Source organism: Carassius gibelio, chromosome A17 (assembly GCF_023724105.1).
Source record: "Carassius gibelio isolate Cgi1373 ecotype wild population from Czech Republic chromosome A17, carGib1.2-hapl.c, whole genome shotgun sequence".
NCBI lineage: Eukaryota > Metazoa > Chordata > Actinopteri > Cypriniformes > Cyprinidae > Carassius > Carassius gibelio.
Genome location: NC_068387.1, coordinates 5,293,853 through 5,319,959, shown reverse-complemented (window position 1 = coordinate 5,319,959; position 26,107 = coordinate 5,293,853). Strand labels below are relative to the sequence as shown.

The following is a 26,107-nucleotide window of genomic DNA, read 5'->3' as shown; positions in this document are numbered from 1 at the left end:
CTCCTAATTTCTTAAATAGCTCTCTGGGAATATGAAACCAAAAACTGTTATTATTTAAAAGGGATTTTAACCAATTCATTTTAAGGGTCTCGTTTATAGAGTCAAAATCAATAGCTTGTAAACCTCCCTCTTTATATTGTTTTATCATCTCTACTTTCTTCATATAATGGGTCTTCTTTTTCCAGATGTAGCCAAAGTTAATTTGATTGATTTTTTTAATAGCTCTATTTGAAACAGCAATTGTGTATGCTGGATAGATTAACCTCGAAATACTTTCCATCTTAGTCAAAAATACTCTACCTAATAAACTTATAAGAGTTTAATTTGACATTTATCTATTGTATTCCACACATTCATAAGTTCATTTTCAGAGAAGTCTTTTGAAATAAGCATGCCTAAATATTTAACTTTAGATTTTATAGGGATGTTATTAGCCTCAGTTAATTGACATTGATGGACTGGCATTAATTCACACTTGTTCAGATTTATTTTTAAACCAGAAGCTTTGGGAAACATTTGAATAGATTGTAGTATTTTGGGGACTTCTGATAATTGCTTTATAAAAAATGCAGTATCACCTGCAAATCGGCCGATGATAAGTGTCTGACCAAGTACCTCTAGTGGGGGCTATCGCTGAGTTTTTGATAAAGATGGAAAGCAGTTCTGTTGTTATAATAAAAAGAAATGGGGAAATAGGACAACAAAGATGTATACTGTAGAATTAAATATAGTAATAATGTGCATGAAAGTACACTGTAGTCTTAAATATTAAGATAGACAGAAATGTTCAAGATGCAATGTGCATATGTGCATTCTACTGTAGTCTTAAATATTAAGATACACATAACTTAACAACATTTCATATATATAATTAAATAAGAAAAAAATTAATTGTTTAAATATTAAACTGTAACTATGCTTCCACTATTCGAGCTCACTGATTGGTTTAAGAATAAACCACCAATTTATCATTTATATTTTTGCTGCATATGCTAAAGAACAACATCCGTTGTACCAAGTGTGGTGCCAGCCCAAGTTATTTTTCGGTTCATTGCCAGGGCATTCAATAAAGACAGTTAACAATCTAGCTTCTGAGTATAAGTTATTAACCCAACAATAGCGGGGTCATTTTTTTAAATATTAATTTTTTTTTTTTTTTTTTTTTTTGCAGTGGGCCGTGCAAACATGTGTTTGGTTGTGTGGGCTGAGAGTTGAAAAAGGTTGGGAACCACTGATCTAGAATATCAAAAACTAATAGAATATTATTATGTATAGATCTTCCCTTCATAAAGCCAGATTGAGATTCACTTATAATTTTGTGTAAAAACATTTTTAATCTGTTAGCATATATAAGGGTCACAATTTTATAATCGGTGTTTAATAATGTAATTGGTCTAAAGTTATCTAAAATTTGAGGGTCTTTATCAGGCTTGGGGAATAAAGTTATTATACCTTGTTTCGTGGTGGATGGAAATGTCATATTTTCTGTTGCTTCTTTTAACATAAGCATAAAAGGTTCTTTAAGTGTGCTCCAAAAGTGCTTATAAAACTTTGCAGTGAGGCCGTCACAACCTGGAGATTTGTCTAGACATAAACTACCTACTGCTTTATCTAATTCATCAGATGTAATATCTGCATCACACAGTGCTACCCAATCATCATCTGTATGGGGAATAAAGTCTTTAATAAGGTCAAAAAAGGATGTTGTATCATCCAGAGAAAAGGTTGAGGAATATAGGTTACTGTAAAAGGAAACCACTTCCTTAGTGATTGAAGCTTGATCAGTAATTGCTTGGCCCTGGATCAATAAGGCTTTAACTGAAAGGTTCTCTTTCCTTCTTTTTTCTAACCGACAGAAATGGGAAGTGCTCCTTTCCCCCTCCTCAATCCATTTAGCCCTAGACCTGATAAAAGCTCCTTCTGCTTTACAAAGATAGATTTCATCAAGTTTGTTTTGAAGACTTTGTAGTTTTCGTTTTTCATTATCAGTAGGTGATGTTTTATTATAAAATACATTTATTTCTTTAATAATATTAGATTCAGATCATTTGTTACTTCGATTTAGTGTTTTACCAAAATTAATTGAGTATTCCATAATTTTAAATTGAAGATATTCCCATTTGGAGATATAGGACACTATTAACTCGTCAGACATCACATTAGAGACCATGGCCCTAATACCCTCATCAAATGACTGGCATTTTAATAAATTAGAATTGAATTTCCAATATCCTTTATTTTGAAGGCTAACACCAGGAGGTTTAAAAATGTATTTAATAAGAGAATGATGTGTAAGAAGAGCTGTAGACATACAACAATCACTGACAAAATTAATAATAGAAACTGAAATTAGCCAAAAATCTATTCTTGACTTTACTACATTATTTGGCTTAAACCGAGAATACTGTTTCATGTTAAGATATTTAAAGCACCAAGGATCCAGCAAATTGTGAGTACGACAAAAATCGGTTAAAACAGGGTTATAAGAACTAAGGCTACATCTGGAGGGATAGCTATCAAGGCATTCACCACTGACCATGTTAAAATCACCACCCATAATTGTATTAGCAGTTGGATATTTTAGTTTAAGGTATACAATAACACTGGAAACATCTGAAATCAACTGTCTGTTTTGGATTACGTTATTGAAACCATAAATATTGACCATAATAAAATAATGGCCATCCATATTCATGACACAGATTAACCAGTGCCCATTATTGCTGAATCCAGATGTCACTAGTTAACCAGGTGGGTTACAAAACAAAACAGCCACCCCTGCTGATCTAGTGGACCCATGATCAAAAAGGATTTTGTCTCCCCATTGATTTATCCAAAATCTTTCATCCTCTTGTTTGGAGTGTGTTTCTTGCAACAAAATAAATTGTGCTTTTTCGCCCTTGAAAAACAAAAATAATGATTTTCTCTAAGTGTTCTCTCTTAATACCCTAACATTAAGTGAAATACAAGAAAAAACAAAATTATTCATAAACAAAACTGGCAACTGCCAACAAATATTAATCCGATCGAAAAAATGTACTTCTGAAAAAATGTAGAAACGAAAGCCCAAACAGGCACTGTCCCTTCAAACTGCATTCAATGCAAAATAACCCTCCAAACAAATTGTATTAATCAAAAGGTTATTTCAAGCTTTAAATTCTAAAGCATTTGTTCATATACCTTATGTGTTCCTAAGTAAGTCTTTGTCCATTTATATATCCAACACCTCCTCTGAAGTGCACGCGTACCCACATCTCTAGCTTCTTTTATCTTTGGCCACAGAGCAGCTCGGGTCTCCCTGTCGGCTTCGCAGAGGTCTTCGATGAAGTTGATACGAAGCTCTTTGCGGATCGAGTGGTCCTTTGTCATTCTCCACAGTGCATCTCGGTGTATACTCTGAGTAAACTGAATGATGACATGCCTTGTTTTATTTCCTTCACGTCTGCCTATTCGATGAACCGAATCAACAATGTGATTGATGTTCGAGGACCAGGATGGGGAGATTTTCACCAGCAACTGTGCAACCGCCTCACGTATGTCTTCACCTTCCTTTTCCTTTCGACCACGAATCCTCAGATTCCATCGGCGTTTGTATCTCTCCAGCTCCAAGACACGCTCCATCAACTCCTCGTGATCTTTCTTTAAAGCCGATACTTCGCAGACCGAAGACTGTAACTGAACTCAACTGCCTTGGCTATACTTGTTAACATGATGGAACTCTGTTGTATCTGAGTACCTAGTATGTCCACCTTATCCGTTAGCTGCTTTATCGCTTCTAAGACTGCATTCATTCCTTCTTTCCCTTCTGTCCCCGTATCCTTCCTCTTAACTGTTCCTCTTCTTTACCAGCGAGAAAGGATCTTTTCTTTTAGTATTCTCAGTGGAAACTTCCATCCTCGTAGCATACTCATGGCCATCATCTACCTCGTTACTGCGGCATGAAGCAAGATTCTTTTTTGTAGTCATGGTGCACCTTGTTTTCTTTTGTTTTTCAGATTCTTAATATATTCAACTTCAAAAGGAACGAATTGTATGGACTGGAAAGTGTAACATGAAACAAAAACTGGGACAGTCCTCGAGAGCTCACAACATACGATGCACCCTATCCGCCATCTTGCCAGGAATCCCATTGGATGCAGATGCAAATAAAATTATACAGTGTTTCGCTTTCCACAATATTTTGAAAAGTCAACAAAAAAAAAAAAAAAAAAAAAATCAGGGTTTGGATGAAATCAGGGGCAGGGTTTGTATGTTTTTCCTTCATCCTCTCTATTAGACAACTCTAAACTCAAACAGGTTTCCTTTTTCTTCAGTTGGAACCTCAGTTCCGCCAACTTGGAATTGTTGGCCTGTCCCAGCTGTCCAGCAGTTGCCTTTTCATGGTGTTTCATGACAGCATCTATTGTTGTTTTTTCCTCTATATTTGTATTACCATATAGTCTGTTTGTCTGTCTATCCTCTAAGTGTTATATTTAATCATATAACAATAAATAATTATATGTTTTTTATTTTTTTATTTCTGCCCTGGAAGCTTCAAGGCTACTTCAGAACCTGCTTCACTGCTGATAACAGACAGCTAAAAGTGTTGTTTCATATGATAGCTCTAAGAACATAGATAAATATCCACCTCTTTCAGCATTCGGGTCATTATAAGAAAACGTGCCATTTCCCAATTTTTGATTTTCAAAGTACTGTTTTGAAAATCTTTAAGCCCCTTTTTGGATGAAGTAGATCCTTACCTCTAAGGAAAATGTTCCGTGCCATCTCAGGCTATCTTATAATTATTATTTTTTTCTTCATATAACCAATTTTAATGTGTGTTTTTGGTCAACCCTGTTACCAACATATTAATTATTTTTTGAAAAGGTTGTAAATACATATATAGAACAAATCTGATATACTGTGAAAGATAAACCCCCCTTGTTACATTAAGAGTGTTTGTGAATTGAGAATATTGAAAGTTTTTTTATTTATTTTTTTATATTTTTTTTTAGCGGATGAATACGTTCATTTCCAAATGACACTCTCCCAGCATCATCTGTTTTAAGAAAAATGTATGGAAATAAAAATGAAACGCCTCAATTCAATTTTGAGTGAAATATTAGCCTCTCTTACTAAACATTTACAATTAATTGATTACATTTTTATTTAAATGTTTTCAATTCTATCCTCTCCTGGAGGATTGTCTTCAATGAGCCAAAAAAAGCTCATGTTACTCCTCTCCTCATCAGGTTACACTGGCTACCAGTAGCCACTCGCATCGAATTCAAGGTACTGATGCTTGCCTACAAGACGACCACTGGCACGGCACCATCTTACCTAAACTCACTGGTTAAATCCTATGTGCCCTCCAGAAGTTTGTGCTCTGCGAGTGAACGACGCCTTGTGGTGCCATCCCAAAGAAGTTCAAAATCACTCTCACGGACCTTTTCCTGGACTGTGCCCAGCTGGCGGAATGACCTCCCAATCTCAATTCGTACAGCTGAGTCTTTAGTCATTTTCAAGAAACATCTAAAGAATCATCTTTTTCGCCTGCACTTAACCTACTAACACCAGTACTTTTCCCTTTCTTGTCTTTTTCATTTAATAAAAAAAAAAAAAAAAAAAAACCTGGCTATGCGTTCTATACTAGACTAACTGAGACTTGTCATGGCACTTGTATACTGTTGTTGTTCTCTTGTTGACCTGACTGCTTCTATTGTTCTCATTTGTAAGTCGCTTTGGATAAAAGCGTCTGCTAAATGATTAAATGTAAATGTAAATGTAAATGGAACAGTCTATTAAAGAGGTGTTGTTACGAATGGCTCGAGCGGTTGGAGGCTCCGATTGACAGAGGAAACAGTTGGTCATGGTTAACAGTGCTTTTTATTACGGTGCACAGCGACAGTCACTCAATAGTGGTGGGAAGAAAACAAAACAACAAAAAAAAAAACCCTTAGATACAACAGAATATAAACTGCACCAAACATAAGGTCAAAGCAATCTAGATCAATAAACACAACCTGACCTGTATGTGCAACTGCCCTACATAAGCAGCACTTCCCCAGAGACTCTCTCCTCGCCTCCTATCTCTGCACTGTCCTGCTAACGTTCTGGAGCCATTTTATAGGCCCGACTCCTCCTACTCCAGAACATACCATATGAAAGGTAACACGTTTCACCTAAATCATACGAATACATACTGAAAATAACAAAAACCATCACAAAAATAAAATACAAATAAACATACATACAAGAAAAAGTCATATACAAGTATACATATTCAAAGGAAACAAATAACTTGAGAAACCTTCCTCCCTTACAGCTATGAGAATGGACTCTCCGGTGACATCACTCACAGGAACAAGATGGCGGACACAAAGACCTATAAATAGACTGGATGTCTAACTGAACAGGTTTGGCAAATGACTCTTGGAAATAACATGGACAAATGCACTGTGGTAAGCATAATCTGCATCTCTCTTACACTGTATTCAATAAACTATGTGAATCAAATACTTGTAGTGGTGATTTATTTCTATATATGTGAAAAGACAATTCTATTATGTGATCATCATAGGCACTCATGTTATGGTTGCTAGTTCTCACATAACTCAGGTAAAACTACATACAGGACATCATACAGCCAATTTACAACACACAGTGACATAGAATGTTACACAAGTCCATGCCTACATGAATCTATGTCGGCTAACAGACTACAATACATGACACCGGTGTATGTGTGTGTAGTCCATGCATAATCGCAGGCTCACCCTGTGACAGGTGTTTTCATAAAAAGTAACAGGGTTGACGAGAACCTAGGGACCCGACTAAATTGTGTTTTTTTTTTTTTTTTTTTTTTTTTTTTTTTTTTTGACACGTTAAGAATAAAATTCAGTTATGACTAATGAACTGACACTTCATTATACTATATGTTTTTTTTTTTTTTTTATAATAGTTTGACTTTTTTGCCCTCGATAGCAAGTAGAAGTAGAAAAATCATACAGAGGGACAGGCCATTTTCAACATTTCTTCAAGATGCTTTGCACAAAAATTTGATTTAAATCCTTTAAAAACAAAAGAAACAGAAAATAATGTATTCTTATATTATGAGACATTATGGAAACTAAATTATGAATTTATTGTTTTATGTTTTATTTAGATTTACAGAGCTTTTTTTTTCCCTGAGGGACACAAAATGGCACGTTTTCGTATAATGACCCATTTACTGAAACTGGACTCAGTGCGGGAGTCACCTGTCCAATGAATCAAACTTGAGTCGATTTCTGATTTGTTTTTTTGTTTCGTTTTTTTACAAATCCGTTTTATCCGATTAGTTTAAAAGTGTGATTCACTCGCAATCTGGTGTAGCTAATTCTGATGCTGCACAGTTCCTAATGGGTTAATAACAGTAATAATCCTCTCGTAGTAAAAGGTTACCTGACACAAGAGAAGACAGGACGAGATCAAGCAGTGAGCAAACACAGAAGAGCAGAGGTCCAGCATCCCTGCTTCACTCCTGAGGTCACGCCCGAGGTGATGTGAGGGACCCAGAGCAACACAAGCACAGGAGCACTTCTACTGAAGAGATGCCTCCATCTCAGCTGCAGACGCTTTATTACTCTGATAAAGTCACAGAGTGAAAATAAGTTCTTCTGAACGTGGCGTGACTCCAGCTCAGGACTAGGAACTCCTCATCACTGTCGAATGGCTGGTCCGTGGTCAGTGTCAGACTGTGTAACTCCACAGACGATCCTAAGAGCAGCTCACACAGAAACACATCGTGAGGAGCAGCAGCGTGTCGCTCAGATCCAGTGTGGGTGAAGCAGAGCCACACACTCCTCAGATCTCCGCTGCTGTTCAGAGCACACACACACACACACACACACACACAAACTGTGATGGAGTCTCCTCCCTCCCTCTCTCGCTCTCTCTCTCTTCTCTAGTGCTCCAGTCAACCATAACATTTGCAAACCAGTAGCTACATGCATTTCTCAAAGCACCACCCAATGGATAACCTATAAAAGCCTGAACTTTCTCACGTTCATTAGTTCATCATCTCTCAGAAGTATTTATGAGCACCAGTGCCATCTGAATGTTTCATCTCTGGCAGGAAGTGCACTGTGGCTACAGTTTGCATGACAATTACTGAAACTACACAAGACTGCACTTATTCTGTTTGTTTTCAACAGTACAAATGAACTGTGACCCTGGGCCACAAAACCATAAGGGTCTATTTTTTTTAATGTATAATTTTGACTCATACAATGTTACAAGAGTTGGCTATTGCTACAAATCTACCAACAAATATTACAAGAGACTGAACTGTCTCTCTCTCTCTATATTCAGAGTGTAAAACACAAGTGGACTGTAATATGAATCAGTACAGTGCACATTGTTTGACTACTCTTCTGTCTACAGACGAATGAATGATTCTGAACATGGTCTCCATAATAACTGCCTGTCTATACTCACATCTTCTTCTTCCTCTTCTTCTTCTTTTTCTTCTTCTTCTTCTTCTTCCTCTTCTTCCTCTTCTTCTTCTTCTTCTTCTTCTTCTCAGCTCTGTCTATATGGTGCTCAAATGTAGCTTTGTGAAATGTATATCTGACCTATTTTAGAGAACAGATTGATCTAATGCTTTACATTCCCTTTCATTTGTGATGTTCAACATTCATTATATTAAATTAAATTATTTGAAAAAATTAAGAGAGAGAGAGAGAGAGAGAGAGAGAGAGAGAGAGATGTATACAAAAGACGCTCGCCAAATTACGACAACTATTTCAGCTATTTTACATTTAATGACTAGACGTTTTGAGGGGAAAGACTATTTCGACAGAGAATCATAATATGTTTAGATAATGATGAAAGTAATTTGACATTTTGAGAACAGCAGACAAATGTACTAAACTAAAGCTCTGGCTGTTTGTTCAGAATGAAACATTGCTCTGATGAGCATTTGATGATTTGGAGGTTAAACGTAGAATTTCACTTGTGATCTGACAAATTACTGAGAAAAAATTAACCACTTCTTTTACACATTTATATGATAATGAAAAACAAATAAGAGGAAAATAATACATTTTGCTAATATAACTTTATATAAATATTATTGATAATTTATCAATAATTCATACCATGAAATTAGTCTTACACAATCATGGGGTATTTAATGTAAAAATAAAATAAACTTTAATACAAAAACAGCATCACTTAATTAAAAGTGAATTGCTTTTTGCCATTACAATTATGATATTAAGGCAAGAACAGAACTCTTCTACTAATGAAATTGTGAGAGATGATAAAGCTATGATCATCTCACAGGAAGCATACTGAAATATTAGCTAAAGAATTATTATATTGATAATGCGCGGGAAAGTGCGCCCTCGGGTGGCGTTTCCTATCGATAGACAGGACATCTGTTTGTTTCCCCTCATCACAAGTCTTTTATTGACATTCGGTATTTTCTGTAAGTTTAGAGAGATTTACTTTAATGTTTTTTTTTTTTTTTTTTTTTTTTTTTTTTTTTTTTTTTTTAATGTCCGAGTATTAATGCTCTCCTAAAGTCCGACATTATCAAAAAAAGAAAAGAAAAAAAAAAAAAAAAAAAAAAAAAAAAAATATATATATATATATATATATATATATATATATATATATATATATATATATATATATATATATATATATATATATATATATATATATGTGTGTGTGTGTGTGTGTGTGTGTGTGTGTGTGTGTATGTACGTATTTATGTATGTATGTAATTTTCCCTTTATTTGAAATAAAATTATATATAATTTGTCATTTTTAGTAGTCATCATATGCTATGACAGATATCATGTGCGTTACAAGCTTCTGTTTGAAAAGAGCGTTCATGTGTACGTTTAGTGTGTGTGTGTGTGTGTGTGTGTAAAAAACGATTACAACATTATAGAACAAAACTGAATTAAATTTGCCTATGCACTTTACATATAAATCACATTTCTCATCAATATGGTTAAAAATAAAGATTAATAATCAGGAAAAGAAGCACATCACAAATAGCCTACATCGTTAAATCCCGTCCTACTGTAGATAAACAGAACATCTCCGCTTATTAACTAACAATCACGTGCCTAAAAGAAGCACAAATAAAGATATAGTTGCAAACAGAATACAGTGACGTCAACCTTGGTTTTGATAAGCAGTTATTTTATGATACAGAACGCGTTGGTGAAACTCGTGCATCTAGCAAGAACTAAATACACAAAGTAATCATATTGATTCAAGCAGTTAACATTTATGAATTAATTAAAAGTCAGTAATGAACAAGACTGCACAGATTATAATATATCCATCATGAGGAAAGTCTGCGTACAGTAAAGTGGACAGTGTACAACACCCCATCAGTTATAGTCAGGTGCCCCCTGCTGGTGCAGTTTTTTAAATTCTTAGAGAAAATTAAGTCGTTATAACGAGAAAACAAAAAGGAAAAACATTACAATGCATGGCCGCTTAGAACTTCCGTACAGATAGATAGACAGATAGACAGATAGATAGATAGATAGATAGATAGATAGATAGATAGATAGATAGATAGATAGATAGATAGATAGATAGATAGAACATCAGTCTGATCGATACTCAGATCAGCGGCATGATCCAACGCGTGACTCAGAGAAGGAGCGTTCTGTTAGAGGACGTTGAGGTCACATGAACACCTGTGTTAATAACATCAACATCACAGATTATATACTTCATAGAGTTAACATCCTCGCTTCTCCTTCCCAAAGTTTGTGAAGCGTCAAGATCATTTTCGGACACCAAATTCTTAAAGGTAAACTGCTGAATGTTTCAGGAACTGATTTATTAAATTATTTTAGCCAATAAATCACAAATTAAAACTGTTTAAACGAATGCGGGATTTGTTGGTCCACATTCCTTTTTTTTTACATTCGCAAACCAGTAGCTACATGCATTTGTCAAAACACCACCCAATGGATAACCTATAAAAGCCTGAACTTTCTCACATTCTTTAGTTCATCATCTCAAACTTTCCCAGGAGACCTACCGAATGCCACCCGCCCCGAGGCCCCACCCCCCCGGGGGCCAGAGAAATGGCCCCCCTGTATTTTTGGTGGTCAAACGGAAGGACGGGGGAGACCTAGAGACCTGAGGCTCGGCTCCGTGATAGCCCCCGACGGGGCCTCTCTAGCGCCACCTCCTCCGAGTTGATAGACCCCTCGGGCCGGAGTCACGGACCCCCAAAGGCAAAGGGTCCCAAGATTCGACAGTCTGTAACTCCCACGAAACAGGGGCAAACTCCATCAAACTCAGAGCAAAATTATACACTGGAGACCTCTATCCGATGCCACTGGCTCCAGGTCCCCAACCCCTGGGGAGGTCGAGATATGGCCCCCCCAATCTTCAGGATTTGTGCCCTCGTTACTGAGGCACTGGACTGCCCAGGGACTCGGGGGTGAGGGCGTTCGGTAGGCCCCAAGGCCCACTATGTGTCCCCCGAGATTCAGCCCCTGGGACCCCCGCACTGCGGAGAAAACGGCGAGAGACCGTGTTGCGGGCGAGATCATAGCCTTACCCGGGAAAGGGGCACCGTCCTGGGCAAAGCCGCCGGCGAGGGAGGGGTTGGAAATTCTCGCTGAGGCCCAGGGACTTCCAACCCGGGACCAAGGTAGACCTCGAGGCCCCCGTCAGACACCGCCTCCCCCGAGCCGATGGACCCCTACGGGGCTGGAGATAGCACCCACCGGATGAGAAATTTTGAATGGCTAAATCTCGCCGAGACCCAGGGACTTCAAACTCGGGTCGATTTTAGACCATGCAGCTCTCTATCAGACGCCGCCAGCACAGAGCCGAAGGACCCCCGGGGGCCAGAGATAGACACACCGAGGGAGAAATTTTGAACGGCTGTATCTCGCCATCGCCGAGACCCAGGGACTTCAAACTGGGGGTCGATGATAGACCCCGTAGCCCCCTATCAGACGCCGCCACCGCAGAGCCGATGCACCCCAGGGGGCCAGAGATAGAGGCCACCGAAGGAGAAATTTTGAAAGGCTGTATCTCGCCTAGGCCGAGCCACAGGCACTTCAAACTCGGGACCGAGGTACACCCCGAGGCCCGCCTTCAGACGCCACCTCCCCGGAGCCAATGCTCCCCAGGGGGCCGGGGATAGCACCCCCCCCCCCCCCCCCCCCAGAATGTTAGGATCTGTAACCTTATAACTCGGGCACCGGACCGCTCCAGGACACGGGGGCGGTCGCGCTCGGTAGGCCCAGTGGGCCACTAGGGTTTTGCCACTGGTCACCCCTCATCGACTTAGGTTTTGGCCGTCTTGCCCTGGGACCTCCAGGGTCTGGATGGAGAGTCTGGCGCCGCACTCAGACCGCTTTCGACGCTCCACCCTGCGGGCCGCCTCCTGGAGAGGTCCCCCTCGCCACTGGTCACCCCCCCATCGACTTCTTCGTATCATCCCATCGTCCGCCCCGGCCACTGGTACCCCCGGGACGCCGGCGGGGGTGTCGAACCGAGGTCGCACCGGTTGGGCCTCTTCCTCGGCCGACAAAAAACTTGAATCGAGGGTTGACTTTCAATGGATCGCAGCAAGTGAGCTGCTCTGCCACACACGAAACCCTGACCCAGAATCAGGTAGTCTACGGGTCATTTAAGCACTGGGTTCTCCACAAACTTCTGCTTAACACTTGTAAAGCCAAAAGGATCGTGAGGCCTGCTTTCACGATCCGGTCTCATACTGAAAATCAAGATCAAGTGAACTTTTGCTCTCATCTTCCATGGGAGGTTTTCTCTCCATGAGCTCACTTCAGGACACCTGTGTTACAGTTTGACAGGTGTACCACACCTCAGTTCAAGGTCCCAGGGGGAGGGCATACCCGAGGGTCCACTCACATGTGTTTAGGATACAGATATTTCAATTACAGAGCCTCAAAAGAGCCTGTTATTTTTTATCACCACCTCTCAAAGTTGAAAATGGGTAATTTGCGTGCCTGGTGCCTTCCTTGGATGTGCCTTGTGCCTTCCTTGGATGTGGTAGTCATTTCTCAGGCTCCCTCTGCAGAATCGAACCCTGATTCCTCCGTTACCCGTGGTCACCATGGTAGGCGCCTAAAGTATTTATCAAAAGTTGATTGGGCACATATTCAAAAGAGTCATCACCACCGCAGGGGGCATGTGATCGGCCCAAGGTTATCTAGAGTCACCAAATAGACCAGGGCGGGGACGGATCCCCGACCCCGGATGGGTTTTGGATCTGATAAATGCACGCGTCCCCACCCGTGAGGGAGGGTTGGCGCTCGTTTGCATGTATTAGCTCTGGAATTGCCACAGGTATCCAAGTGCCGGGTGGAGCGATCAAAGGGAGCATAACTGATTTAATGAGCCATTCGCAGTTTCACTGTACCAGCTGTTTGTACTTAGACCTGTACAGCTTAATCTTTGAGACAAGCATATGTTACTGACAGGATCAACCTGGTAGCCCACAGGAGGGGGTGTGGGTTGGACAACCGCAGCGCGCTTGTTTCCTACACACGGGTCTCACTCCGCAGTGGGTGTCGCACCCTGGGGGTGGAACCCACGCGGCGCGGCCGCTCATAGGGCGACGTGCGGCGACCTCCCCCACTCGGGGGTTATGGGGGTGGCTGGCCACTGATCGAGGCCGTAACCGGGAAAAGTGTGCTTCGCGTGGACAGGAGGAGGACACGCCTCCTCTCCGACCGCCGGTGTTGGACCCTTATGATAGACCGGCCTTCTGAGTCTCCCAAGAAAGTGGGGGTCGGGCCCCCGTCTCATGCGAGCATGTGCTGGACACGGTGTGTCGCCCTCATCGAAACCGTAACTTCCACTCACCGTGCCACCTAGGCGCACCCGCCCATAACGGCCAGCGGCCAGGCAGGGTCCTAGATCGGGCCCGCAACGTGCTCCACTCGATCCGTTCTCTTGCGATACGCGCCAGAACCTAAGTCCAGAAAATGACGCGTTCGCCGACATCGCGACGGCACGTAAAAATGCCATCCCCTATCGGGCCGACCTCCGGAGTCGCGGGCGAATCTTGACGGTGGCCGGGTCTGAGACGCCTTTCCCGGCCTGCCCTGGAGCCTTGGGGAGGGTGGATGTCTGGCCAAGGCCCGCATCTTCGACTTGGTCATTTTTTTAAACACCGAATTCCTCCAGGGCCTCCGACCTGCCGAGTGAGGCCGATGAGGGCGAGGGCCGGTCGGATAGGTCTCCCACCGAAGAGGCCCCGGAGCCTATGACCTGCCACTGGTCACCCAGCGACCTGAGAACCGGAGTAGGGGGTGCCATCTCACCCTCATACCCAGGAGAGGGAGGCCACGCTGTGCCTGGGTCACTCGAAATAGCCCCTGGAGCTAAACCTTCAAATTTACAGAGAACCAGACTAGGGGGAGCCATCTCACTCTCATGCCCAAGAGGGTGAGGCCACATTGGGCCTGGGTCGCTCGGAAAAAGACCCTGGATCTCAGCCTCCACGTTTAATGAGAACCGGAGTAGGGGGCTCCATCTCACCCTCATGCCCTAGAGGGTAAGGCCACGCTGGGCCCTGGGTCACTCGAAAAAGTCCCTGGAGCTCAGCCTCCAAGGTTACAGAGAACCGGAGTAGGGGCCGCCATCTCACTCTATTGCCCAGGAGAGGGAGGCCTCGTTGGGCCTGGGTCGCTCGAAAAAGCCCCTGGAGCACAGCCTCCACGGTTAATGAGAACCAGACTAGGGGTAGCCATCTCACTCTCATGCCCAGGGCGGTGATGCCACGCTGGGCCTCGGTCGATCGAAAAAGCCCCTGGAGCTCAACTTTCAAATTTACAGAGAACCAGACTAGGGGTAGCCATCTCACTCTCATGCCCAGGGCGGTGATGCCACGCTGGGCCTCGGTCGATCGAAAAAGCCCCTGGAGCTCAACCTTCAAATTTACAGAGAACCAGACTAGGGGTAGCCATCTCACTCTCATGCCCAGGGCGGTGATGCCACGCTGGGCCTCGGTCGATCGAAAAAGCCCCTGGAGCTCAACCTTCAAATTTACAGAGAACCAGACTAGGGGGAGCCGTCTCACTCTCATGCCCAAGACGGTGAGGCCTCGCTGGGCCTGGGTCGCTCGAAAAAGCCCCTGGAGCTCAGGCTCCACGGTTAATGAGAACCGGAGTAGGGGGCGCCATCTCACCCCCATGCCCGAGAGGGTGAGGCCTCGTTGGGCCTGGGTCGCTCGAGAAAGCCCCTGGAGCTCAGGCTCCACGGTTAATGAGAACCGGAGTAGGGGGCGCCATCTCACCCCCATGCCCGAGAGGGTGAGGCCTCGTTGGGGCTGGGTCGCTCGAAAAAGCCCCTGGGGCTCATCCTCCACGGTTAATGAGAACCGGAGTAGGGGGCGCCATCTCACCCCCATGCCCGAGAGGGTGAGGCCTCGTTGGGCCTGGGTCGCTCGAAAAAGCCCCTGGGGCTCATCCTCCACGCTTAATGAGAACCGGAGTAGGGGGCGCCCTCTCACCCCCATGCCCGAGAGGGTGAGGCCTCGTTGGGCCTGGGTCGCTCGAAAAAGCCCCTGGAGCTCAACCTTCAAATTTACAGAGAACCAGACTAGGGGTAGCCATCTCACTCTCATGCCCAGGACGGTGAGGCCACGCTGGGCCTCGGTCGATCGAAAAAGCCCCTGGAGCTCAACCTTCAAATTTACAGAGAACCAGACTAGGGGGCGCCAACTCACTCTCATGCCCAGGAGGGGGAGGCCACGCTGGGCCTGGGTCGCTCGAAAAAGCCCCTGGAGCTCAGCCTGCGAAGCGCTTTTGTCATCACCCCGATGGCGGGTAAAAACGGCATCCTCTATCGGGCCGACCTCCGGGGTCGCGGGCGAAATCGGAGCTCTACCCGGGAAAGGCGCACCATCCTGGGCAAGGCCGCCGGAGACGGGGTGGTTGGATGTTCGACCGGGGCCCGCTCGGGAACGCCGGGGCCTAGCGACTTGAAACTCGGGTCGTTGATAGGGCCCGTCGGCCCCTCTCGGACGCCGCCACCCCCGAGCCGACAGCCCCCCGGGGGCCGGGGATAGCGCCCCCCTAAGGTCGAAGATTTGACCGGCCGTATCTCGCCGAGGCCGAGCCCCAGGGACTTCAAACTCGGGACCGTGGTAGACTCTGAGGCCCCCTTTCAGATGCCACTACCCCCGAGCCGACAGCCCCCCGGTGGCCGGGGATAGCGCCCCCAAAAGTTAGAAATTTTGAATGGCTATATCTCTCCTAGGCCGAGACCCAGGGACTTCAAACTTGGGACCGCGGTAGACCCTGAGACCCCCTATCAGACGCCGCCACCCATGGGCCGATGGCCGCCCGACAGCCGGGGATAGCGCCCCCCAAAGTTCGAAATTTTGAACGGCTATATCAGGCCGAGGCCGAGACCCAGTGACTTCAAACTCGGGACCGTGGTAGACTCTGAGGCCCCCTTTCAGATGCCACTACCCACGGGCCGATAGCCCCCCGGGGGCAGGGGATAATTTATAATCCCAAAGGCAGGGCAGTAAAATGGCAATATATTATCCTCCAGACAACCCAGATATAATATAATATAATATAATATAATATAATATGATATAATATAATATAATAAAATATACTATAATATAATATAATATAATAGTTGTCTGGAACGCATCACATTAACAGTTCAATAAATGAGCGTGTACTACAATTCGAGACATTCTATAAATTGACATTTCAGCACTTCAGAGACATTCTTAAACTCTTAAGGTGGCTTAATGCATTGAAACATGTTTTTAAAAGATCAAACTCAGTTGAAGACATTAGAGCATGATATTTATAGACAAGCATATGAGTTGTTGAACGCAACACATTTAACCCTTGTATGGTGTTCGGGGTCTGTTGGACCCGTTTTCATTTTTTTATCAAAATAAAAATTATACAATTAATTATTTTTTCAAGGCTAATAAAAGTGTGAAAACTGTAGGCCCTGTGTACCTTTACTCTGTCCTCCTCCTGTCAGTGTGTGTGTGTGTGTGTGAGTTTTGTGTTTCTACACCTGCCGTTCCCACACAATTCAATCACGACCACTGTCTGCGCTCACATTCCTGCTCATTTTCCCTTGTCTTGTGGGAACCAATCTTTCTTTTCTCATACTCTATCCCAGCTTCGAATTGGGCACGGGACACAATAAATAATAATAAATAATAAATAAATAATAAATAAGCTTTGCCAGTGCGGTGAAAATTGTAGGTTCTGTGTACCTTCACTCTGACCGGGCCTGCTGTAGTGTGTAAATCATTTTTTTGACGACCCGCTTACATCATCTTTTAAAAGTATCCCGTATCCGATTTTTGCATTTACACTATACACTGCTGAAACTACCAAACGTAGATGTTCTGACCCAGAAAAGGAAGTAAAACAGCACGAAATACAATGGATGCAGATTTTTTTTTTTATTGAACAAACATTAATGTACAAACCTCTTGGCCAAATCAATACATCTTCACATTACAATGTACAGAATAGAATAGGTTCATCTACATACAACAGAAAGAGAGAGAACAAAAGGAAAAAGGGAAGAAAAAATGTAAATAATAATCTAGGAGCGGGGCTAGGGTTTTTCTTGTAAATCATACTCCATAATAGTAGTAAACATGCGTATTGCATTTTTCTTTTTCATCATTTTAAGGGCTTTGGAATACAAAAGAAACTCATTATGAAATGCATAAAAGGCTGGTTTAACTTTCAAGAATCTGGATTTATGAATATTCCCAGCATAAGGATGCTATTGACCAGAAAATCTATTTTGTTATTATTCATTACAAGTCCATAGACAATGTCTTTTAGGGTGAAGTTGACCAGGTAACGTATCTTTGGGTAAAGCCAGTCATGAATATCAGACCATAAAGCATCCACATGCTAGCAATGAAAGAACAGGTGATCCGTAGTTTCGATATCATCACAAAATATACATTTATTAGAATCAAATCCACATCTAAGTCTTAAGTACTCACTGGATGGATCTATCCCATTTAACACTTTAAAATGAATTTCTTTAATCTTGGGAGATAAAGGAAATGTTATGTATTTAGTTCTAAGAATATGAATGATATCTTTCTGGAAATTAGAAGAAATCGAATTTCTGTAGACTGCGATAGGATAAGAAATGTTATTAAACATATTTCTAATAGTTTTGTTGGAGAGTTTACCTCCTTTAAATTCACAGCCTTCAATTAACAGTGGAGGTGAACACAGGGTCATAGGGTTCGAATAAAGAAGAGTTTCTTTGATCAGACAAATAACAGAGTTAGGAATAGCTTTAACAATAGATTCAAATTTAGCTCGACTGTAATTAAAATATTTAAAACAGAAATTGTCATATGATATAATAGCACTATCCTCAGTTAAACGGGACACTGACCAAATACCTTTTTCCATCCAATCCTTGTCATACAATGATTTGTTTCTAACTGTAATGTATCTGTTATTCCATAATGGTGTGTTGTGTGGTGTGAAATTATGGTTATATAAAATCTTCCAATATAACAAGACCTGTTGGTAAAACTGGGATAATTTAACTGGGAGACGTTGAGCAGTGAAGTCACATCTTAAAAGAAACTCTATTCCTCCTAATTTCTTAAATAGCTCTCTGGGAATATGAAACCAAAAACTGTTATTATTTAAAAGGGATTTTAACCAATTCATTTTAAGGGTCTCGTTTATAGAGTCAAAATCAATAGCTTGTAAACCTCCCTCTTTATATTGTTTTATCATCTCTACTTTCTTCATATAATGGGTCTTCTTTTTCCAGATGTAGCCAAAGTTAATTTGATTGATTTTTTTAATAGCTCTATTTGAAACAGCAATTGTGTATGCTGGATAGATTAACCTCGAAATACTTTCCATCTTAGTCAAAAATACTCTACCTAATAAACTTATAAGAGTTTAATTTGACATTTATCTATTGTATTCCACACATTCATAAGTTCATTTTCAGAGAAGTCTTTTGAAATAAGCATGCCTAAATATTTAACTTTAGATTTTATAGGGATGTTATTAGCCTCAGTTAATTGACATTGATGGACTGGCATTAATTCACACTTGTTCAGATTTATTTTTAAACCAGAAGCTTTGGGAAACATTTGAATAGATTGTAGTATTTTGGGGACTTCTGATAATTGCTTTATAAAAAATGCAGTATCACCTGCAAATCGGCCGATGATAAGTGTCTGACCAAGTACCTCTAGTGGGGGCTATCGCTGAGTTTTTGATAAAGATGGAAAGCAGTTCTGTTGTTATAATAAAAAGAAATGGGGAAATAGGACAACAAAGATGTATACTGTAGAATTAAATATAGTAATAATGTGCATGAAAGTACACTGTAGTCTTAAATATTAAGATAGACAGAAATGTTCAAGATGCAATGTGCATATGTGCATTCTACTGTAGTCTTAAATATTAAGATACACATAACTTAACAACATTTCATATATATAATTAAATAAGAAAAAAATTAATTGTTTAAATATTAAACTGTAACTATGCTTCCACTATTCGAGCTCACTGATTGGTTTAAGAATAAACCACCAATTTATCATTTATATTTTTGCTGCATATGCTAAAGAACAACATCCGTTGTACCAAGTGTGGTGCCAGCCCAAGTTATTTTTCGGTTCATTGCCAGGGCATTCAATAAAGACAGTTAACAATCTAGCTTCTGAGTATAAGTTATTAACCCAACAATAGCGGGGTCATTTTTTTAAATATTAATTTTTTTTTTTTTTTTTTTTTTTTGCAGTGGGCCGTGCAAACATGTGTTTGGTTGTGTGGGCTGAGAGTTGAAAAAGGTTGGGAACCACTGATCTAGAATATCAAAAACTAATAGAATATTATTATGTATAGATCTTCCCTTCATAAAGCCAGATTGAGATTCACTTATAATTTTGTGTAAAAACATTTTTAATCTGTTAGCATATATAAGGGTCACAATTTTATAATCGGTGTTTAATAATGTAATTGGTCTAAAGTTATCTAAAATTTGAGGGTCTTTATCAGGCTTGGGGATTAAAGTTATTATACCTTGTTTCGTGGTGGATGGAAATGTCATATTTTCTGTTGCTTCTTTTAACATAAGCATAAAAGGTTCTTTAAGTGTGCTCCAAAAGTGCTTATAAAACTTTGCAGTGAGGCCGTCACAACCTGGAGATTTGTCTAGACATAAACTACCTACTGCTTTATCTAATTCATCAGATGTAATATCTGCATCACACAGTGCTACCCAATCATCATCTGTATGGGGAATAAAGTCTTTAATAAGGTCAAAAAAGGATGTTGTATCATCCAGAGAAAAGGTTGAGGAATATAGGTTACTGTAAAAGGAAACCACTTCCTTAGTGATTGAAGCTTGATCAGTAATTGCTTGGCCCTGGATCAATAAGGCTTTAACTGAAAGGTTCTCTTTCCTTCTTTTTTCTAACCGACAGAAATGGGAAGTGCTCCTTTCCCCCTCCTCAATCCATTTAGCCCTAGACCTGATAAAAGCTCCTTCTGCTTTACAAAGATAGATTTCATCAAGTTTGTTTTGAAGACTTTGTAGTTTTCGTTTTTCATTATCAGTAGGTGATGTTTTATTATAAAATACATTTATTTCTTTAATAATATTAGATTCAGATCATTTGTTACTTCGATTTAGTGTTTTACCAAAATTAATTGAGTATTCCATAATTTTAAATTGAAGATATTCCCATTTGGAGATATAGGACACTATTAACTCGTCAGACATCACATTAGAGACCATGGCCCTAATACCCTCATCAAATGACTGGCATTTTAATAAATTAGAATTGAATTTCCAATATCCTTTATTTTGAAGGCTAACACCAGGAGGTTTAAAAATGTATTTAATAAGAGAATGATGTGTAAGAAGAGCTGTAGACATACAACAATCACTGACAAAATTAATAATAGAAACTGAAATTAGCCAAAAATCTATTCTTGACTTTACTACATTATTTGGCTTAAACCGAGAATACTGTTTCATGTTAAGATATTTAAAGCACCAAGGATCCAGCAAATTGTGAGTACGACAAAAATCGGTTAAAACAGGGTTATAAGAACTAAGGCTACATCTGGAGGGATAGCTATCAAGGCATTCACCACTGACCATGTTAAAATCACCACCCATAATTGTATTAGCAGTTGGATATTTTAGTTTAAGGTATACAATAACACTGGAAACATCTGAAATCAACTGTCTGTTTTGGATTACGTTATTGAAACCATAAATATTGACCATAATAAAATAATGGCCATCCATATTCATGACACAGATTAACCAGTGCCCATTATTGCTGAATCCAGATGTCACTAGTTAACCAGGTGGGTTACAAAACAAAACAGCCACCCCTGCTGATCTAGTGGACCCATGATCAAAAAGGATTTTGTCTCCCCATTGATTTATCCAAAATCTTTCATCCTCTTGTTTGGAGTGTGTTTCTTGCAACAAAATAAATTGTGCTTTTTCGCCCTTGAAAAACAAAAATAATGATTTTCTCTAAGTGTTCTCTCTTAATACCCTAACATTAAGTGAAATACAAGAAAAAACAAAATTATTCATAAACAAAACTGGCAACTGCCAACAAATATTAATCCGATCGAAAAAATGTACTTCTGAAAAAATGTAGAAACGAAAGCCCAAACAGGCACTGTCCCTTCAAACTGCATTCAATGCAAAATAACCCTCCAAACAAATTGTATTAATCAAAAGGTTATTTCAAGCTTTAAATTCTAAAGCATTTGTTCATATACCTTATGTGTTCCTAAGTAAGTCTTTGTCCATTTATATATCCAACACCTCCTCTGAAGTGCACGCGTACCCACATCTCTAGCTTCTTTTATCTTTGGCCACAGAGCAGCTCGGGTCTCCCTGTCGGCTTCGCAGAGGTCTTCGATGAAGTTGATACGAAGCTCTTTGCGGATCGAGTGGTCCTTTGTCATTCTCCACAGTGCATCTCGGTGTATACTCTGAGTAAACTGAATGATGACATGCCTTGTTTTATTTCCTTCACGTCTGCCTATTCGATGAACCGAATCAACAATGTGATTGATGTTCGAGGACCAGGATGGGGAGATTTTCACCAGCAACTGTGCAACCGCCTCACGTATGTCTTCACCTTCCTTTTCCTTTCGACCACGAATCCTCAGATTCCATCGGCGTTTGTATCTCTCCAGCTCCAAGACACGCTCCATCAACTCCTCGTGATCTTTCTTTAAAGCCGATACTTCGCAGACCGAAGACTGTAACTGAACTCAACTGCCTTGGCTATACTTGTTAACATGATGGAACTCTGTTGTATCTGAGTACCTAGTATGTCCACCTTATCCGTTAGCTGCTTTATCGCTTCTAAGACTGCATTCATTCCTTCTTTCCCTTCTGTCCCCGTATCCTTCCTCTTAACTGTTCCTCTTCTTTACCAGCGAGAAAGGATCTTTTCTTTTAGTATTCTCAGTGGAAACTTCCATCCTCGTAGCATACTCATGGCCATCATCTACCTCGTTACTGCGGCATGAAGCAAGATTCTTTTTTGTAGTCATGGTGCACCTTGTTTTCTTTTGTTTTTCAGATTCTTAATATATTCAACTTCAAAAGGAACGAATTGTATGGACTGGAAAGTGTAACATGAAACAAAAACTGGGACAGTCCTCGAGAGCTCACAACATACGATGCACCCTATCCGCCATCTTGCCAGGAATCCCATTGGATGCAGATGCAAATAAAATTATACAGTGTTTCGCTTTCCACAATATTTTGAAAAGTCAACAAAAAAAAAAAAAAAAAAAAAATCAGGGTTTGGATGAAATCAGGGGCAGGGTTTGTATGTTTTTCCTTCATCCTCTCTATTAGACAACTCTAAACTCAAACAGGTTTCCTTTTTCTTCAGTTGGAACCTCAGTTCCGCCAACTTGGAATTGTTGGCCTGTCCCAGCTGTCCAGCAGTTGCCTTTTCATGGTGTTTCATGACAGCATCTATTGTTGTTTTTTCCTCTATATTTGTATTACCATATAGTCTGTTTGTCTGTCTATCCTCTAAGTGTTATATTTAATCATATAACAATAAATAATTATATGTTTTTTATTTTTTTATTTCTGCCCTGGAAGCTTCAAGGCTACTTCAGAACCTGCTTCACTGCTGATAACAGACAGCTAAAAGTGTTGTTTCATATGATAGCTCTAAGAACATAGATAAATATCCACCTCTTTCAGCATTCGGGTCATTATAAGAAAACGTGCCATTTCCCAATTTTTGATTTTCAAAGTACTGTTTTGAAAATCTTTAAGCCCCTTTTTGGATGAAGTAGATCCTTACCTCTAAGGAAAATGTTCCGTGCCATCTCAGGCTATCTTATAATTATTATTTTTTTCTTCATATAACCAATTTTAATGTGTGTTTTTGGTCAACCCTGTTACCAACATATTAATTATTTTTTGAAAAGGTTGTAAATACATATATAGAACAAATCTGATATACTGTGAAAGATAAACCCCCCTTGTTACATTAAGAGTGTTTGTGAATTGAGAATATTGAAAGTTTTTTTATTTATTTTTTTATATTTTTTTTTAGCGGATGAATACGTTCATTTCCAAATGACACTCTCCCAGCATCATCTGTTTTAAGAAAAATGTATGGAAATAAAAATGAAACGCCTCAATTCAATTTTGAGTGAAATATTAGCCTCTCTTACTAAACATTTACAATTAATTGATTACATTTTTATTTAAATGTTTTCAATTCTATCCTCTCCTGGAGGATTGTCTTCAATGAGCCAAAAAAAGCTCATGTTACTCCTCTCCTCATCAGGTTACACTGGCTACCAGTAGCCACTCGCATCGAATTCAAGGTACTGATGCTTGCCTACAAGACGACCACTGGCACGGCACCATCTTACCTAAACTCACTGGTTAAATCCTATGTGCCCTCCAGAAGTTTGTGCTCTGCGAGTGAACGACGCCTTGTGGTGCCATCCCAAAGAAGTTCAAAATCACTCTCACGGACCTTTTCCTGGACTGTGCCCAGCTGGCGGAATGACCTCCCAATCTCAATTCGTACAGCTGAGTCTTTAGTCATTTTCAAGAAACATCTAAAGAATCATCTTTTTCGCCTGCACTTAACCTACTAACACCAGTACTTTTCCCTTTCTTGTCTTTTTCATTTAATAATAAAAAAAAAAAAAAAAAAACCTGGCTATGCGTTCTATACTAGACTAACTGAGACTTGTCATGGCACTTGTATACTGTTGTTGTTCTCTTGTTGACCTGACTGCTTCTATTGTTCTCATTTGTAAGTCGCTTTGGATAAAAGCGTCTGCTAAATGATTAAATGTAAATGTAAATGTAAATGGAACAGTCTATTAAAGAGGTGTTTTCATAAAAAGTAACAGGGTTGACGAGAACCTAGGGACCCGACTAAATTGTGTTTTTTTTTTTTTTTTTTTTTTTTTGACACGTTAAGAATAAAATTCAGTTATGACTAATGAACTGACACTTCATTATACTATATGTTTTTTTTTTTTTTTTATAATAGTTTGACTTTTTTGCCCTCGATAGCAAGTAGAAGTAGAAAAATCATACAGAGGGACAGGCCATTTTCAACATTTCTTCAAGATGCTTTGCACAAAAATTTGATTTAAATCCTTTAAAAACAAAAGAAACAGAAAATAATGTATTCTTATATTATGAGACATTATGGAAACTAAATTATGAATTTATTGTTTTATGTTTTATTTAGATTTACAGAGCTTTTTTTTTCCCTGAGGGACACAAAATGGCACGTTTTCGTATAATGACCCATTTACTGAAACTGGACTCAGTGCGGGAGTCACCTGTCCAATGAATCAAACTTGAGTCGATTTCTGATTTGTTTTTTTGTTTCGTTTTTTTACAAATCCGTTTTATCCGATTAGTTTAAAAGTGTGATTCACTCGCAATCTGGTGTAGCTAATTCTGATGCTGCACAGTTCCTAATGGGTTACTAACAGTAATAATCCTCTCGTAGTAAAAGGTTACCTGACACAAGAGAAGACAGGACGAGATCAAGCAGTGAGCAAACACAGAAGAGCAGAGGTCCAGCATCCCTGCTTCACTCCTGAGGTCACGCCCGAGGTGATGTGAGGGACCCAGAGCAACACAAGCACAGGAGCACTTCTACTGAAGAGATGCCTCCATCTCAGCTGCAGACGCTTTATTACTCTGATAAAGTCACAGAGTGAAAATAAGTTCTTCTGAACGTGGCGTGACTCCAGCTCAGGACTAGGAACTCCTCATCACTGTCGAATGGCTGGTCCGTGGTCAGTGTCAGACTGTGTAACTCCACAGACGATCCTAAGAGCAGCTCACACAGAAACACATCGTGAGGAGCAGCAGCGTGTCGCTCAGATCCAGTGTGGGTGAAGCAGAGCCACACACTCCTCAGATCTCCGCTGCTGTTCAGAGCACACACACACACACACACACACACACAAACTGTGATGGAGTCTCCTCCCTCCCTCTCTCGCTCTCTCTCTCTTCTCTAGTGCTCCAGTCAACCATAACATTTGCAAACCAGTAGCTACATGCATTTCTCAAAGCACCACCCAATGGATAACCTATAAAAGCCTGAACTTTCTCACGTTCATTAGTTCATCATCTCTCAGAAGTATTTATGAGCACCAGTGCCATCTGAATGTTTCATCTCTGGCAGGAAGTGCACTGTGGCTACAGTTTGCATGACAATTACTGAAACTACACAAGACTGCACTTATTCTGTTTGTTTTCAACAGTACAAATGAACTGTGACCCTGGGCCACAAAACCATAAGGGTCTATTTTTTTTAATGTATAATTTTGACTCATACAATGTTACAAGAGTTGGCTATTGCTACAAATCTACCAACAAATATTACAAGAGACTGAACTGTCTCTCTCTCTCTATATTCAGAGTGTAAAACACAAGTGGACTGTAATATGAATCAGTACAGTGCACATTGTTTGACTACTCTTCTGTCTACAGACGAATGAATGATTCTGAACATGGTCTCCATAATAACTGCCTGTCTATACTCACATCTTCTTCTTCCTCTTCTTCTTCT

General features: G+C 40.5%; 1 protein-coding gene across 8 annotated transcripts in view; it reads right to left on the bottom strand.

The window, feature by feature from the left end:
* The window catches only part of LOC127933244 (proline-rich membrane anchor 1-like), a 222,009-nt gene that overhangs the window by 79,267 nt on the left and 116,635 nt on the right, over nt 1-26,107 (bottom strand). Inside the window, exon 1 of one of the 8 annotated variants that reach the window (XM_052530072.1) lies at nt 25,048-26,107. This exon is cut by the window's right edge and continues 899 nt beyond it. The exons of 6 other annotated variants lie outside the window; for them this stretch is intronic. In XM_052530072.1, the coding sequence (XP_052386032.1) occupies nt 25,048-25,113 (66 nt within the window). In that variant the 5' untranslated portion in view covers nt 25,114-26,107. Of the gene's footprint in view, nt 1-7,422; nt 9,383-25,047 lie in introns of those variants that run through there. One more of the 8 variants, XM_052530071.1, reaches the window with a different exon arrangement.